General features: G+C 49.0%; 1 protein-coding gene across 4 annotated transcripts; it reads left to right on the plus strand.

Moving 5' to 3' along the window:
- Positions 1-4,209: 4,209 nt before the first annotated feature.
- On the plus strand, positions 4,210-15,541 carry DHRS7B (dehydrogenase/reductase 7B). 4 transcript variants are annotated; one of them, XM_058035635.1, is made up of 7 exons: positions 4,210-4,261; positions 8,635-8,810; positions 10,734-10,849; positions 11,483-11,693; positions 12,303-12,395; positions 13,684-13,836; positions 14,176-15,541. In XM_058035635.1, the coding sequence occupies exons 1-7, from the start codon at positions 4,242-4,244 to the stop codon at positions 14,379-14,381; spliced, it is 975 nt and encodes a 324-aa protein (XP_057891618.1). In that variant the 5' UTR covers positions 4,210-4,241; the 3' UTR covers positions 14,382-15,541. The 4 variants fall into 4 exon arrangements, with proteins under 4 accessions (XP_057891618.1, XP_057891620.1, XP_057891619.1 ...); XM_058035637.1 differs by having other exon boundaries at positions 4,235-4,261; positions 8,639-8,810; XM_058035636.1 differs by lacking the exon at positions 4,210-4,261 and adding an exon at positions 4,903-4,978.
- Positions 15,542-16,195: the final 654 nt, after the last annotated feature.

The following is a 16,195-nucleotide window of genomic DNA, read 5'->3' on the forward strand; positions in this document are numbered from 1 at the left end:
GCTTCCCTAAATGCCCTTCACCAGCAGAGAGGGGGAGGGGACCTGCTCTTTGAAGCCTTTTCCTTATGGGAATAGAAAACACGGAAAGAATTCAATTCTCTGCCACAGCCCAGCAGCGCTGATCCACACTTCAAACCCCAAAGCCCGGGAGCCCGGCGGGCTGGTGGGTGCTCGGAGCCTGCAGTACCACAGATTAGCCTTGTTCGATATCCAGCATCATTAAGCGTCCCCCGTGGTGTTAAAGCACAGAAAAAGGGGCAGGAATGGAGACTGGGGAAGGAAAAATTAGGAAATTCTGTGCAGAAAGAACTGCGGTTATCCAAATCTTTGATCAAAGCACCATCTAGTGAAGAACAGGCTCCTTGCAGCTGGCAGCGCTCTGGGCAGCTGCACCAATATTTGCCTTTCACCACAAGTTTGCTGCTAAAAACCCCCCAAAATCACCCAAATATGCACAGCCCGTGCTGGACCTGAACGAACAGGAGCATGCCCCCAAAATTGCTGCCTTCTCCTTAAGTCTTTCTGAGTGGAAACGCGTTCCTGTGCTCCCCTGATCTCCCTCAGCCCCTGAATCCCGCAGGGAACGAGGCACCACAGGAAGAGAAGGATTTCCATGTTGTAGTTGGGGACCTAAGGAAAAGAAAAGGTAAGGGAGCGGTCCAAGGTCGTGCAGGAAGCCAGAGGCAGATCCGGGAATAGAGATCAGCCACCCTGGACCCAGGGATGCCTGAACAATAGCACAGCCTCTCCCGCTGCTGTCATTTAACTCCTTCCTGACCCTCCCAAACCCGCACAGCGGTGGGCTCTCCTCTCCTCTGCAGATGTGCCTGCACCTTTACAGCTCTTGGGGGCCCAGCCCTCAGCCTGGTGCTGCTTTCCCCCCTCCAAAGCAAGGAGTAAAGGCAGCAGGGAAGGACAGGGCTGGGTATCCTGAGAGCAGTGAAGCTGCAGGTAGGAAATAATTCTGTGCAGCTGTCCTCTCGTCAATTAAAACAACCACAATTAGCATCTGTTTATGGAAATGGTGCCTCAGCTTTGCCATTTCTGTGTGTGACAAAACATCACTGTCTCTCCCCTGGAAGCATTCAGCTCCATTGAAGTGGCTGTGGAGTGTGGGGATCTGCAGGAGGAGAGGATATTGCTGCCTCTCCCTCTTCCCCAGCTTTGGGTTGTCTGCAAGGATTGGGGATTTGCAGCACGATCACACATCAGAAATGCAGTTTCACTAAGTCTACCCTGTTCTCACACTGAGCTTGGAAATGCTGCAGTGCAGGCTCTGGGGGAGACAGTAATTACAAACAAACCTTATAGAAAATAGCTGGGAAAGAAAAATAATACCCAGGTGGTGGAAAAAAACTGAACTGCAATGAACTGAACCTGCAGCAAAATTCTCCCCGAGACGAGAGCTGAGAGAAATAGTGACCAAGTACCCAGAAAGTTCTCTGAAAGGAGTTTGGTGTCCTTGAGTCAGAGCCCAGTTCCAAACCAGAACTATAACTGAGGCAAAAGTTGAGAACATTTTCTTGGGTCACTGTCTGGAAGGGACACAGACAAATCTGCAAAGAGCTGCAGGGGCAAAGAACTGGAAAAGCCCTGAGAAACCCTCATTTGTCTGTTTTCCGTCCTAGGTCTGTTCCCCCCACCCTAGAATGTTTTCATTGACTCCAGTTATAGGAGGATGAGAATCTGCACCCTTCCATGAGAAGCTGAGACAAGAAAATCTTTAATCCTGCCACAGCCCTTGGAACATTTACATCTCCCAGCCACAGGCACTGTGAAACTGGGAGCTCTCAGTTCAAACTAGTTCAAGGATGTTTTCCCTGGGGAAGGGTTTTGTTACCCCGTGGGGATTTCTGCCCAGATTTTTGCTCTTAGGGTAAGCAACCAAAGCTTTTCTTACAGCAAGAAGCTGCATCTTATACTCCTGGAAAAAGAAAAACTGGCAAATAAGAGCCCACAGGAACTAGGGCACAAAATTGCTGCCCTAGAGATTAGGGTTAAAAGGCTGCAGATCTGCACTCAGTGATTGCAGATGTCACCAAACACAAGTGCAAACTCAAATCCTTGAGTTTGGAGATTTTTTTTTTCTTTTCTCCCCCTCAAGAAAGAGCTCCTGCATTGCAAGAGGGCAGCAACAGAACAGCAGGATGTTTGTCAAGGAAGTGTTAGCATGCTAAAAGGATTCCAGCCCTCTGCAGTTGTGGCCTGACAAAATGAGAAAGGAAAGATATTTGAGTGCAAATAAAACCAACAGACAGAGTTTTACATTATGCCAACATTTACCAGTTGGGGCTTGCCCAGTCTGCAAACCAGTCCTAGATGTGGGGGAGAGTTTTCACTGATGGTTCTGAGAACAAAGACAGGTTGACATCAGTAAATCTTCTAATCCCTGTGCATGATGTATCAATGAGCAGCTTTGAATCAGAGGTGAATTTCTTGCTAATTACATTAGATTAACCTAAGGAAATGGGATCCCAGTCAAAGCAACAAAGTCAAGCTTTACTCCACTGACTTTGCAGCTGCAGCTCCAGTCTGAGCCTTTGCTGTGGGACTTGGTTTCAATCAACTCTGGGAGAGAGCAATCAAGAAAGAGTTTCAATCCCAGTCTGGGAGAAAGCATGTGAACATATTCCTGTTAAATAACCACCTGGGAGATGCCAGGGAAATGAGCAGAGCAGCCTGGGCACAGCTCTCAGGTCACTGCTGGGCTGTGCATGAAGCTCCAGCTCCTGCTGCCCCACCTGGAGGGGGCAAGAAGGACTGAAATGGCTTTTTCCACCTCTGAAACAACTACAGCTCCCAGTGAGGCTACCATGACATAAACTACCTTCTTCTGGGTTTTATTTTTCTATTTAATTTGTGTAAACAAAATTATTGATTCTCCCAAATCATTACATATTGTCCCTGAAGTCAAAAAAGTGCATTATCATCCTTCCTTTCAGACAGTAATTTTTAGGAAGATTTTGAATTATTTTCTCATCTTTTCCCTGAAATATTGATCCCTTACTAATGAACCAGCACTGAACCTTTGAATTAATTTCAGTGTTTTCCCTATTAGAAGAGAGGAGCAGAAAAAAGTTACCATAAAAATGGATGATAAAACCACCTTTCAAAGAACTGCTGCAAAAAGCTGTCCTTTATCTCTCTGCTGTGCACAGGGAAAGACATCTGGGATTAAATACCCTTGGAAACATTTCAGTATTTCTGATTCCTCTGTAAATGGAATCACAAAAACCTGACAAAATCCTTCACTAAGAGCAACTCCCTGTGTCTTTCCTTTCTCAGGACAAGAATCCTGACACATTTGGGCTTTTGGGATCACTGGGGCCAGGTTTGTGCCCTTATCAGTGCCAGGGGATTTGGAGTTGCACATCCAGGGCCCATTTCTGCAAGGAGCTCTTGGAAAATCAGAGAAATTGGGGGTTTTCCCCATCACAGATTTGAAAAAGGCTCTGCAGAAATGTCTCTTTTCTCTTACAGGAATTTACTGCTGTTCCTCACAGTCACATTGGCCAGTGTCACCCTCAGGGTGGGATTTTGGGGGTGTCCTGTGCCAATGTCACCGTTTAGGGTGGGATTTTGGGGTGTCCTGTGCCATTGTCACCCTCATGGTGGGATTTTGGGGGTGTCCTGTGCCAATGTCACCGTTTAGGGTGGGATTTTGGGATGTCCTGTGCCACTGTCACCCTCATGGTGGGATTTTGGGGTGTCCTGTGCCATTGTCACCCTCATGGTGGGATTTTGGGGGTGTCCTGTTCCAGTGTCACCCTCATGGTGGGATTTTGGGATGTCCTGTGCCAATGTCACCCTCATGGTGGGATTTTGGGGGTGTCCTGTTCCAGTGCCACCCTCAGGGTGGGATTTTGGGGCGTCCTGTGCCGATGTCACAGTGCCCGAGCTCTGTGGGGAGAGGCTGTGGAGCCTCCCTCCCTCACGGCCATATTCCCGAGCAATCCCGTGCCGTGCTCTGGGACGGCCCTGAGCAGGGAGGCTGAACCCACGCCCCATAGTCCCTTCCAGCCTGACCCCTTCGGGATTTTGGGATTCTGGGACCGAGGGCAATGCCTACCTGTGGGGAACCCCGAGAGGGCGGAACCCCTGCTTGGCACCGCCGCTCCCGGCCGGGCTGCACAGGCGGGAGGACAAGTGAGGGCAGCTGCTCTCCCACAGCCACTTCCGGTTGGCGTCACGGGGAGAGGAGTCCGGGCGGAAACGGCCGGGGCCCACTTCCGGCGGTGGCCATGGTGACGGCGGCGGCCAGGTGGGGACAGAGGGGACAGGAGGGGACAAGAGGGGACAAGAGGGACAGAGAGGGGACAGGAGCGGACAGGAGGGGACAAGGGGGACAGCCGGGAGGGCCCGGGGGGCTGCGGGGCTCGGGAGAGTGCGGGAGAGCTCGGGGCAAGGCGGCGCTGGGGCGCGCAGGGACGCCCGGCGCTCTCCGGAACAGAGTTCACCGCTGGTACCGCCATTAAAAACCCAATTACAGATAAATTAAAAACACAATTACAGATAAACCAGGGACAGCCGGCCGTCATGGCCTCACCTCATGGAGGTTCAGGTGGCTTTTGATTTGGTAAAAGTCTGCAGAACGCTTTCTTTGGAACAACAATTGTTTGAGTTTTCTGGTCATGCCGTGTTTGTTTCTGTCCCGAGCACCAACGGAGGAATTCCGTGTGGGAGGGAGGGAGGAATTACACTTTGGAATTACACTTTGTACCTGAGTGAACGGGGCAGGAAGATAAGAGAAAACGATTTCCTCGAATCCTGGGCTGGCTCGGGCTGAAAGAACCTTAAATCCCCTCTCATTCCACCTCTGCCAGCACCTTCCGCTACAGCGGGTGGGATTCCAGGTAATTCCTCAAGTCCAGGCTGCTTTCCGGGTGCTGCAAACGTATTTTTTTCCTTTTTGCTGCCCCGTGGGCTGAAGAACTCAGGCAGAAGAACTGCAGAGACCCAGCAGGGGCTGATGCTTCAGGTAATGCCTGGCTGGCTTTGGGAATTCCGGCTTTCGTTGGGAATTCCTGCTTTCTTTGGGAATTCCGGCTGGGTTGTTCTCTCCTCCTGCTCCCTGTTGGGATGAGGAGCTCTGCCTTTCTCCTGAGCAGATTTTGCTGCTTTCAGCTTTGGAGCTGCCTCTGTGTTGCCGGTGTGGGGGTTGAATTCCCCGTGCCCTGCAAAGGTCAGGGCTGTGTTCCCTGGTTTGTTTTTAGAGGCAGCCCGGGCTGGGCTGGCATTGGACGCTTGCCTGGATCGCTGCCAGTTCCACATTTAACTCGGGGCTGTCCTGAGGAGCACCGAGGCAGCTCCAGCTCAGAGCACTGTTGGTGAGCCCCTTCCTTCCTTCCTTTCTCAGGTAGGACCTTGTGCTTTCTTCACACTAAAGCCCTCACTCAGGCCCACAGGGGCTGTGCTTTTTTCCTTAGGAAAATCAGTTTTTTTCCCCTTCCTTTTATCCCCCCAGTTGGGTTTGGGGTTGCAGCCTCCAGCTGGTGCCACTTGTCACCTAAAGGACAATGTGATTCTGGGAGCCTGGAGCTGCACAATCAGCTTTGGTCCCAGTTTGTTTGGGGAAGCTTCCAGGGCTTTGGTTCTTTAGGATCTGCTCTCATCTTTGCACCCTTATTCATTAACAAGGTCATTAATCCTTGTTCCTTGAGAAACCATTGTCCTGGATTTACAGGAGAACACCCAGTTTTGTTTTAAAGGGAAAGTTCTGGGTTAATTTTTAATTGGATAAATGTGATTTATTCTATGGGAAGCCTTCAAAAAGTTTCCTGTCACCTGTATTTGCTGGCATTATCAGTTTTTATTTCTGCTCTCTGGTAACTGCATGTTCCAGTGCTGCCCTTTGGGATGGAGAATTGGGAATTGCAGGACACTGCTTCAGTGTCACCTAAAGTTGGGGTTGTGATAGAAGCAGGTCAGGAAATCAAAGCAAAACTTGTTGCTGTGGGTCTGCAGTGCTGCAGAAGTTCTTCTGTCCCAAATGATTTACTCAGCTGGGTTGTCCTCTCTCCCAAGTCTGACTGATCTGAGATTTTCTTTGTTTTGGGGTTTTTTTTAAGAGGCCATTTGAGCACCTTGGAAGAAGGCACTGCATCTGCATGCCCCAAAAATTTACATTAAATATATTATGTATTATTAATATAATATATATTATTATAGAATATATAATATAATAAGATATATTAATATATATAACATATATTAATAATACTATATACTATATACTATATAATATATAATATACATTATATATATTAATAGTATTATGATATCAATATATTAATAATGACATATCTGTATATTATTATATATTAAAATTATAGATAATGTATACATTATATGTAATTAATATATAATATAAAAATTACATATATTTTAAAATAAATATATTTTAATATATAATATATGTTAAAATATACATAAAGATATATAAAATATATATTAAAATATATTAAATATATAAAGGGATTTTCATCTCAGATTGGCAGCTCCTTGTCTCTCTGGCTCCTCTCCTTCTGTCCCCATCCCATCTTTCCCCTCCCCAGAGCTGTTACCTGTTGGCTCAGGCTCCAGCCTGGGAGCTGCCAGAGCAGCTGCTGCTCCTGCTCCTGCTCCTGCCTGGCTTCTTGGTTTGCTGCAGCCCTCAGGCAGAGATGTACAGTCTACCCAGTTCCTGTGTATAACATGAGAAAAAGGAAAGAAATACAATAAAAATTAGAAATATTTTCAGGTCTCAGTGTGCTTTAGCTAGGAGAGGAGTCAGGAGAGGCCCCTCTTCTCAGTTACCTTTGCACCTGCACTGAAACCACAGCAGGGCCAGATTTTTCCAGTGCCTCATGGAGGAAGTGCCAGTGCAGCTGTCAGCTCCCACTTGGGAAATAATGAAAGGGCCTGAAGGTGGGCTGAGGGTTTTTTGTGATTGCAGAATGTCCTGTAAGCCCAATGGCACCTGCTGTCCCTGCCCACACCTTGTGCTGTGACTCTCAGGAGACCTTTGAGAGAGCAAAAAAAGGGAATCATAGAGAAGGCAGCTGCTGAGCATGAACCAGTCAGGAGAACCTTCTCATCCAGCCTGGAAGTCCAGTGGGTTTATGTCAAAACATCATTTTCCCAGGAATTATTTCAGGGAAGATCCATTCTCTTGTGTCACATGAACTGTGCCAGTCCCTGGCTGAAAACCAGTGCCAGACACCCCCTGTGTGCACTCCCAGGGCGGAGGAATCAGATGCTCTGCAAGGCCTGAGCTGAATCCTCCTTTGGGGTTTGTGCTTTCCCACTCTGGGCACACTCCCTGTGCCCTGGGCAGCTGCTGCTCTGGTGTCTCCCTGCATGATCCACACTGGATCCCACCAGGAAGGACTTGAGACCACAGAAATCACTTTGGGAATGGGAAGCTCACTCCAAGATTTGTGTTCTGCCTTGGTGGCTTTGTTTTTAGACCTTGCCAAGTGTATTTAGAGCTGTCTTTATGTGTTATTTTATTGTGTTCCAGCTGTATCCCCAGAAATAGTTATTTTATTCAGTTCACTGCTATTTCAGCAAGCTGTTCACTGAGCAGCTATTTGAGGAATTCTCTCCAAGCCCCTGATGGGTATCTGGAAGAGCCTGACATTTTCCACATTAGCTGTGTTCCATGGCATGCAGAGCCTCTGCTGTCCCCTCAGTGACGCTGAATTCTGCCTTAGCACTGTGGTTACCTCTTGTTTTCTGCTCTCCTTTTGTTGGAAGGAGCACAAGTTGTGTGCCCAGAATTTCCCAGTATCTTCCCAGTAAAGGCCTGTCTTGCAGTTCAGACTGCAAGAGTTCAAACTCTGCCTGCATGAGAAACAAGGGAAAGGAAAATACCCTGAGGTGTGGTTCTGACTTCATGTGTGACCCAGAAGATTTCAGGAAGGGGTTGTAATTAACTTTACTCTTACACCAAGCTTTGATAAAAGCTCAGGGATATACAAAGGGAAAATCAGTGGCCTTTTCACAGGAGTCCACTTGTGCTCTTTGGCCCTTAGGAAGCTGTCACATAAACTCCTCTCTTGAAGGAATGGCTTAGCAAGGAGATTAGGGCTATGCCTTGGTATCAGAATCCAATCCCAGGATGAGATTTCAGTGTGTTAAGCAAATTACTGGCTCAGAGAGAAAACCTGGAGCCTCCAAAAGACAGACTGGCTTATATCCATCTGGGATAACACACAGTAACTGATCTCTGGCTTGTAGGTACTCTGGTACTGGCTGTTCTAGAGAAATCTGAACAGTTTTATACAATCAGAAGAATGTGGAGAAATATCCCAGCCCTGAGGAACTTCCACACAAGAGGGAGAATTTAGGGCAAAACATGGGAACAGCATCCCTGAACCCAAGTTTGTGATGGGACAGCTGACAGGATGCAATGCCAAGTGTCCTGCTGGGATGTTCACATTACTGTTTCAGTGCTTAAAATTGGGAACTGATGGGAACTTTCCAAAACCTAAATGAAGGGATGAGGAAACCTGCTGAAGATACAGAGGTACCTTGGTGGTTTATTGGTGATCTAAGGCAGGGTTAAGAAGAATAATTTCAAAGTAATTTTCAGGCCTTTTCTCATTTTCCTCATGGTGAAATGATCTCTTTGCTGTCACCCTGTGGCTCTAGGAAGACAGCAGAGAGAGGGAGGCTGATGGATTTCACCAGCTCTGTCATCGTCCCGCTGCTGTTCGGCAGCCTGGGCATCTTCGCGCTGTTCCGGCTGCTGCAGTGGCTGCGCATGCGAACGTACCTGCAGGAGGCTGTGGTGGTGATCACAGGGGCCACCTCTGGCCTGGGCAAAGGTATGGACACACACACAGCCCACCAAGGGCAGCACAGGCAGGGGGCTGTGGCAGGAGCAAAGCAGGAATGAGCTAAAGGTTCCTGCTGATCTGAGTTTGAGACATGCAGCTCCCACCTGAGTCAAAACCACTTGGTTTCAATCGACTCTGCCAGCACCTGCCAGCCTGGGAGAGACCATTCCTGTTCCAAAAACCACCTGGGAGATGCCAGGGAAATGAGCAGAGCAGCCTGGGCACAGCTCTCAGGTCACTGTCCTGTGCATGAAGCTCCAGCTCTTGCTGCCCCACCTGGGGGGGGAGGAGGACTGAAATGGCTTTTTCCAGCTCTGAACCAACTACAGCTCCCAGTGAGGCTGCCATGACATAAACTACCTTCTTCTGGGTTTTATTTTTCTATTTCATTTGTGTAAACAAAATTATTGATTCTCCCATATCATTACATATTGTAATGATCAATCATTCAGTGCATCCTGCCTGAGTTCTTCAACCCACAGGGCAGCAAAAAGGGAAAAAATATGTTTTTCCCTGAAATCAAAAAAGTGCATTATCATCCTTCCTTTCAGACAGTAATTTTGGTTGATTCTTTTTGTAAATGTATATGCAAGGAAGTCTCAACATTTGGTACAAAAAATTTAAATCACTTTGTATAAACTGGAGCTCATCAAACAAGGAATTAGATGCTGTTCTTGTGCTGTCAGGGGTCTTTTCCCTAAATCCTGAAAAAGCCATTAAGCCAAATTGTTTCTTTAAAACCTCTCAGAAGTTGTGTTCTGCCTTCACGTAATTCCAGCTGCTCTGCCAAACCTTCCACTCCTTCTCCTTGTCCCTCACCCTCAAGGTACCTTTCATGGTACAAATCCATCCACTCTAAAGTCAAACTCTTGGCATTATTAACACCAGGGAATATTTTTTTCCAAATGAAACTTATGTTTTGTTTCAGTGGCCACATTCTCTAATTCTGCTTTCTATAATTGCTTTAAAAGCTGCTTGAAGAAAAGACAAGGTGCTGTCTGCTATCAAGGCCTCTCATTAGGATGAGTACATTTCTAGAACAAATAGAGCTTTAATTGATGCTGCCTTTGCACGTGAGTTTGTCCCTAAGGACAGGGCTGTTCAGGAACTGGCCAAAGGAGATGAACTGGTTCTCTCTGCCTGCCTCAACCAAACAGTGGGAGTGGTAAAGGATCTTGTACTTGTCTTGAAGAAGAGAGGGAATTAGTATTCCAGGAGAGACCTTCCAGCTGGAGCTCTGTCTGTGCTGTGGGGTGTAGAGACTTCCACCACTGCACTGTAAAGTTTCCTCCCTTTTTGGCTCATTTGCAAGATCTTTTACAACTCCCCTTACTCCTAGTTATTAATACACCAGACCACCTCTAATTACTGTGTGTTCACTGCCATCCACTGTCATCCCTTGTGCAAACAAGCAGTTTGTCCCTCTGGCTCCCAGGGGGGACAGGGACTTGCAATTAGGAGGACAATAGCCTGGCATCCCTTCTCCAGGCTTTTCCCCATGAGGAGAATCACCTTGATGAAGGCATTGAAGCCCATGCTCCCAGAAGCTCTGGAGGAGTTCATTAAAACTGAAACTCCTAAGGCTGTGTTAGATGACACACAGGGTAACTGTGGTCAGAAATGAAGAGGCAAATGTGACCAGCTGAGGGGGAGGATGTGTGAAGAGCACAGTAAGTGTCTGAGCAGCACAGAATGTGTGAGCACAGCAGCTGCCTCACGTGTCTGTCACAGTCCCAGGAGAGTGGGAGTGGCTGTGACCTCTCTGTCACTCAGCCTGGCCACCACACAGCAGCAATAAAGCCACCTGCAGTAAAGACCCTGCAGCAAACAGCACTTTGAGCTCTCCCCAGGGCTGATGTGGATCTGTCCTTTGGCTGATATTCACTTTTCTCTCTTCTTGCCTCTCCACAGAATGTGCCAAAGCTTTCCATGCAGCTGGCTGCAGGCTGGTGCTGTGTGGCAGAGACAGTGAGAGGCTGAAGGGGCTGGTGCAGGAGCTCTGTGCTGTCAAGAATCACCGCAAGAACGTGAGTGTGGCACCAGGACAGGCCCTGGGCTCACCTGGCCTGGATTTCTGCTTGGGCTCTCACAGAAATTACAGAATGGCCTGTGGGTTGTTCTCTTGAGCAACAGGAAAAATGCAGCTCTGTGGTGAGGGATGGATGCTGATACAGGAGTACGCTGAGCTGGTGTGTCATTCCTTGTAAAAACCCCCAAAAGAAGCCAGCTTGGCTAGAAATGGAAGTGAAGGCACATGAGGGCAGTGTCCAGACCCCTTACACCTGCACCTCAGAATCTAGAAAAGGGACTTTATTTCTGCTTTTATTTTTTATGTCTATGCCTGCTGACTGTGGCTAAGAGCTGCTGGCTTCTGCAAAAAACACATGGGTTAGGTTTTGCCTTTTTCAGATGCATTTCCTTTAATATGACAACAGGAAACTTAACTACTTGAGGAAGATCTCCCTTGTCCCTTTGCTAGGCTCAGGGATAGGGAACAGGCTACAGGAGCAGATAAAGATGAGCACAACCTGCTTCTGCCATGAATTCCCCACATGGAACAGGATCTGGTGGCCCTGCTCCTGTGCTTCCAGAGCTGGGGGATCCCAGAGCTGGCACACCCAGCACTGAACTGCATTTTGCTAACCTGAGTTTCTTCACAGCCACACGAGCCTCACACGGTGGTGTTTGACCTCTCAGACACCAAGGCTGTGGTGAATGCAGCTGAGGAGATCCTCAAGGCCTTGGGTCACGTGGACATCCTGATCAACAACGCTGGCATCAGCTTCAGAGGCACCATCGTGGACACAGGGCTGCAGGTGGACAAAAAAGTGATGGAAACAAATTACTTTGGACCTGTAGCCCTCACCAAAGGTACCTCTGACCCACAGGATTTGGCTGATGCCTCTGCAGACCAGCACAGCTGAGCACAGCTTTGTGTTTGTCATTGTGCACAGGCTGAAGGGAGGTTTGGGGTTCTAGGCAGGCCTGAGGGTGTGACTGTGTGGGAAATACCCCAGTGAGATGATCCCTGCTTCCATCTCCTGATCCAGCCTGGCAGGGGCTTGGGAAGAGGCCCAGTTATCCTGTCTGCCCTGTCAGAACATGGTGGGGTTCCAGTGGAGCTGCAGCTTTCCTGGGAGGCTTTGGTCACACAGAAAGCTCAGCCTGGAGCGTGTCAGCTGCAGGGAATGGGAAGATGATGTGGTGGCAAGAAAAGCAAATGCTGCTGCCCTCTGTGTGGGAGATCAGAGCCACCACAGCAGCCCTTGTGCAGCTCTGGCACAAGGAATCTCCTCACAGGTGACCCTCCCAGGCAGACACAGCCTCAGCCAGAGGCATCCCAAGCACTGTCCCAAGCCCTGCACTGAAGAGGGATCTTGGAATTCCCTTCAGCATCTCTGAGTGCTCTGAAAGCTTTGATTCTTGACAGCAGCAATGGCAGCACTGTTGTCTGAATGGGTCTTTTCTGTCCTTTGCTAGCACTTCTCCCCTCCATGATCAAGAGGAGACAAGGCCACATTGTGGCCATCAGCAGCGTGCAAGGCAAAATAAGCATTCCTTTCAGATCTGCATGTAAGTACCTCCACAGAAGATGGGAAAGACATATTTGGGGCACCAGGCTGAATAAATACTTGGCTCCTGCTTCCACATTTAGCTCTCCATGGGATTGGCTGTGTGCAGGGAAGGCAGAGCTGTGCATCACCCTCAATGGGGTCACAAACCACTGACAGCCACTCTTAAATACAAAATCTTAGCCCTGGCTTAAAGTTGTTAAGGGATGGAGAATATGTTTTGAAAACAGCTTGATTTTTGTCCTATCTTGAGTCACTATAATTCCATAATTTTATGGTATTTTGTCCTTGTCATTTGTCTGCATTATCTCCTCTAAGAAAGCAGGAATTTTTGGTTTTAATAAATTATGAAGTGCTGTAGTACAAACAATGTCAGAACAAAAGCCTAAACAATCTTGATCCAGCAAACTCTTCATGCTGAATCAATTATGACAAGAAATATTGATGAGATTACTGAAAAAAAAGGCCTTTAAAAGATGGATGAACTAAGAGGGGAGCATTTGACACACAAACATCTGTAAATCACTGAAAGTGAACACCAGAAGTGGAGGGGTGATGGCATACAGTGGGTCAGGAATGATGCTGAGGGGGGAGAGCCTGGAATATCTGAGCCGTGGAGTTTTGCAGGGGATGTGGGTCCAGTTGCTGCAGGAATTGTGTTCTGAGGAGCTCCCAGGGTGTTTCAAAGGAACCAGAGCCTGTGGATGTGGCAGCAGGAGCTCAGCCCTTGCCTGGATCATTGCAGGGTCCTCAGCCTGTGCTGAGCTGGCTCTGGTGCTGCTGGTGTGGTGGTGGCAGCCACAGGCAGTGACCAAGCACAAGGAGTCTCTGCCATTCCATGGGGGAAAATCCTGCCCTAGGCCAGGCTTCCCTGCTGTGCCTGCCTGTGTGATCTGCTGTTCCCTTCTGCAGCCAAGCCCTGAGCCTGCTCTGCAAGTCCCTGGTGCTCAGCACGTGCAGGGCAGCCAGCTCTGCCTTCCAAAGGCTCCGAGTCTCCTTTATCAGGAGTGGGAGGCAGCTTGGGCTCACTCTGGAGTGCTCTGGCAGGGCTGTGATATTAAGCTCAGGATCCCAGCCAGTTTTCAACTTGAGTTTACATTTTGTCTTCCTAAATTGCCTCTGACTCCCACTACCTGTTGCTGCCATTCACTAAACAAAAACAAACGTAGAGGCTGGAGAGCAGCTCCTGCTGAGGAGTGGCTGCATTGTAGTGAAAAATCCATTCAGAAAGTGAAAATTCCTCAGCCCTGCTCCTCTCCTTGGTGCACAGTCCTTGTCCTGTTTTGCAGATGCTGCCTCTAAGCATGCTACCCAGGCCTTCTTTGACTGCCTGCGAGCAGAGGTGGAGCAGTATGACATTGAAGTGACAGTGGTGAGCCCTGGGTACATCCAGACCAACCTGTCCCTCAACGCTGTCACAGCGGACGGATCTCGCTATGGAGGTGAGATATCCCTCACTGCCCTTTCTAAAGCATCTCCATGTCATTGTAAGGTGTGTTTGCAACACATGGCCTCTGGTGGGGACACAGGTTAGCCCTGAAGGATCAAAAACCAACTCTGGATGCAGGGTAGGAACAGCAAGCCCCAAAATTGAGCCTTTCCAGACAGCAACTCTCACCTTCAGGGCCAGCCATGAGGAACAGCTGCCTGTGCTCCCTCACAGAGCTGGAGTGAGAGCCAGAGCAAGCAGCCATGTGCAGTTAGAGCATCCTAGGAAGGGTTCTCAGAGGGGTTTACCTGCTGCTGGTGGTGCTGGTGCTCACTCAGCTTTCCCTTGGCAGTTATGGACAAGACCACGGCCGAGGGACAGACGGCGGCCGAGGTGGCTCAGGTGGTTCTCAATGCAGTGGGACAGAAGAAGAAGGAAGTGCTTGTGGCTGGCCTGACCCCCTGCCTGGCTGTCTACCTGAGGAACCTCTGCCCCAGGCTGTTCTTCACCTTAATGGCATCTAGAGCAAAAAAGGAGAGAAAAGCAAAGGGCTCTTAGAGCTCAGCTGCCCTGAGCAGGGAGAGGCTGAGCCCCTGCAGTCGGCTGGGACATCACTGGAGGTGCTCCTGCAGGAAAATCCTTTCTCAGAGCTGTTTACCATTGCATGGAGACTGGGAAGTGGTTTCCCCCACACTGCTGGAAGACAGCACCTAAAGCTCAGCTGGAGAAGGAAGGTGCTTGGACAATGGGGGAGAGCTGAGGCTGCAGGGAGGGCTCAGGGGAACACTGGGGAGGCCCTGGCTGGGACTCCTCACCTCACTGCAGGCATGCTCAGCTTTGCTGGCCTGCCACAAATAAACCCCACCTGTTCTGCCTTCAGCGAGCAGCCCTTGGCTGTCCCCACCCCTGTGAAATACAGTCCTCAGCTGGGAGCTCTCGTGATCAGTGTCTCATTCCCACTCCTTCCACTCTGACCCAGGACACGCTGCTTGCAGTGGGAAACTTCACAGCCCCTTCCTGTTAACGTGCCAAGTCAGCTGATAAATTAAGCTCAATCCAGTGCCACTTTTAAAGAAGTAACTGATGTACAATTTGGGTGTATTTGGCATCATTTTACCTGTCTGAATCGTGCCCTACTGACGGACTGGGACAGTTCATTCTGCAGTGACAGCTCTGTGGATCCCAGCCCCAGGAATGCAGGGAAGCACTGAACAGGCAGAACAGCACAGCAGGGCAGCTGCTGCCAGGACACACTGCACAGGTGACAGCAGCACACCTGGGCCACCTGCAGCTCAGAGCAGCTGTGATCCTGTGCATGCCAGGCACTCTCTGGCACAGAGAAGAATCCAGGTGTGTAAAGTGCAGAGTGTAGCAGCCAGAGCAATCACAGGTGGTAATTATGATCACATCCAGTGGGGAAGGATACCTGCCTGTTCAGGTATCACTTCAGGGAGCCTGACAGCCTGAAGGGTGCTGTGTTCCATTCCTCACCCCTTCTCCTCATGTGAGGGACACCAGCACCAGTAGGAAAAAGGAATTGCTGCACAGATAGAGGACAGAAATAATCTTAAAATTGAAATAAACTCTACTAATAGGAACCAAGGTTCAGACCTCTCCTGCCTCTCCATGCACTTGCCAGCATTTTCCATGTGTCCTGCCTCACATGTCCTGCCTGGGAGTGCACATCTGATGACAAATAAATTACATTGCTATGAAATGAATCCCTTGGTCTACTCCAGCTCCTCACAGCACATAAGAGGAAGGGAAAGCAGGAGGGGTTTGTTTTTCCTTGCATCCCTGCAAGGTGCTATTGTACCAGTAGTAGCTGCAGAACAACATGGTTTATCCCAGCCCTCTTTATGGGCCCTGTTAGCTTACACAGTGTGAATCCACACAGAGCATTAGTCACACAAACTCTGATATGGGTGTGCAGGCTCAGCAGGACCTTCTGCTTCCAAAAGCCTCTTCTTAACCACTACAGATCTATGAATGATCTCTGAGATCCAGGATGTGTTTAATGATGACAATGCTGCTGCTCTCTCAGGACATCCATCCTCTCCCACCTGCCCTGTGTCACAGGAAGGCCTGGGCTTGGACTGACAAGGTGAAGCTTTCAGGTGCAGACACTTTTTTCCTGTTAAGAGAGGAAAGCAAGGCATTACCTTCTCTGCTCTCCACAAGGGGAGTGCTGCTGTTGGTTGTGCTTTTCCTTGTGTGTTTCCCATGCTCAGCTCCTGAGTTCCTTGGTGAAATGCAGAGCTCCTGCCAGGCTTGTTCAGCTGCTCCATTTCTGGTGTTTCAGGTCGTGGCTCCCCAGGAAGGACCAAGGGGCTGCTTTGCATTTCTGTGTTCCCCATCCAGGGCACTGAGGG

This window comes from Melospiza georgiana, chromosome 16 (assembly GCF_028018845.1).
Source record: "Melospiza georgiana isolate bMelGeo1 chromosome 16, bMelGeo1.pri, whole genome shotgun sequence".
Taxonomy (NCBI): Eukaryota; Metazoa; Chordata; class Aves; order Passeriformes; family Passerellidae; genus Melospiza; species Melospiza georgiana.

What these genes read in the sequence shown, in the direction of transcription:
- DHRS7B (XM_058035634.1), top strand. Translation starts at nt 8,603, where the DNA reads ATGATCTCTTTGCTGTCACCCTGTGGCTCTAGGAAGACAGCAGAGAGA. An exon ending in CACCTCTGGCCTGGGCAAAG is followed by an intron (nt 8,811 to 10,733) that starts GTATGGACACAC and finishes GCCTCTCCACAG; the next exon opens with AATGTGCCAAAGCTTTCCAT. An exon ending in TCAAGAATCACCGCAAGAAC is followed by an intron (nt 10,850 to 11,482) that starts GTGAGTGTGGCA and finishes GTTTCTTCACAG; the next exon opens with CCACACGAGCCTCACACGGT.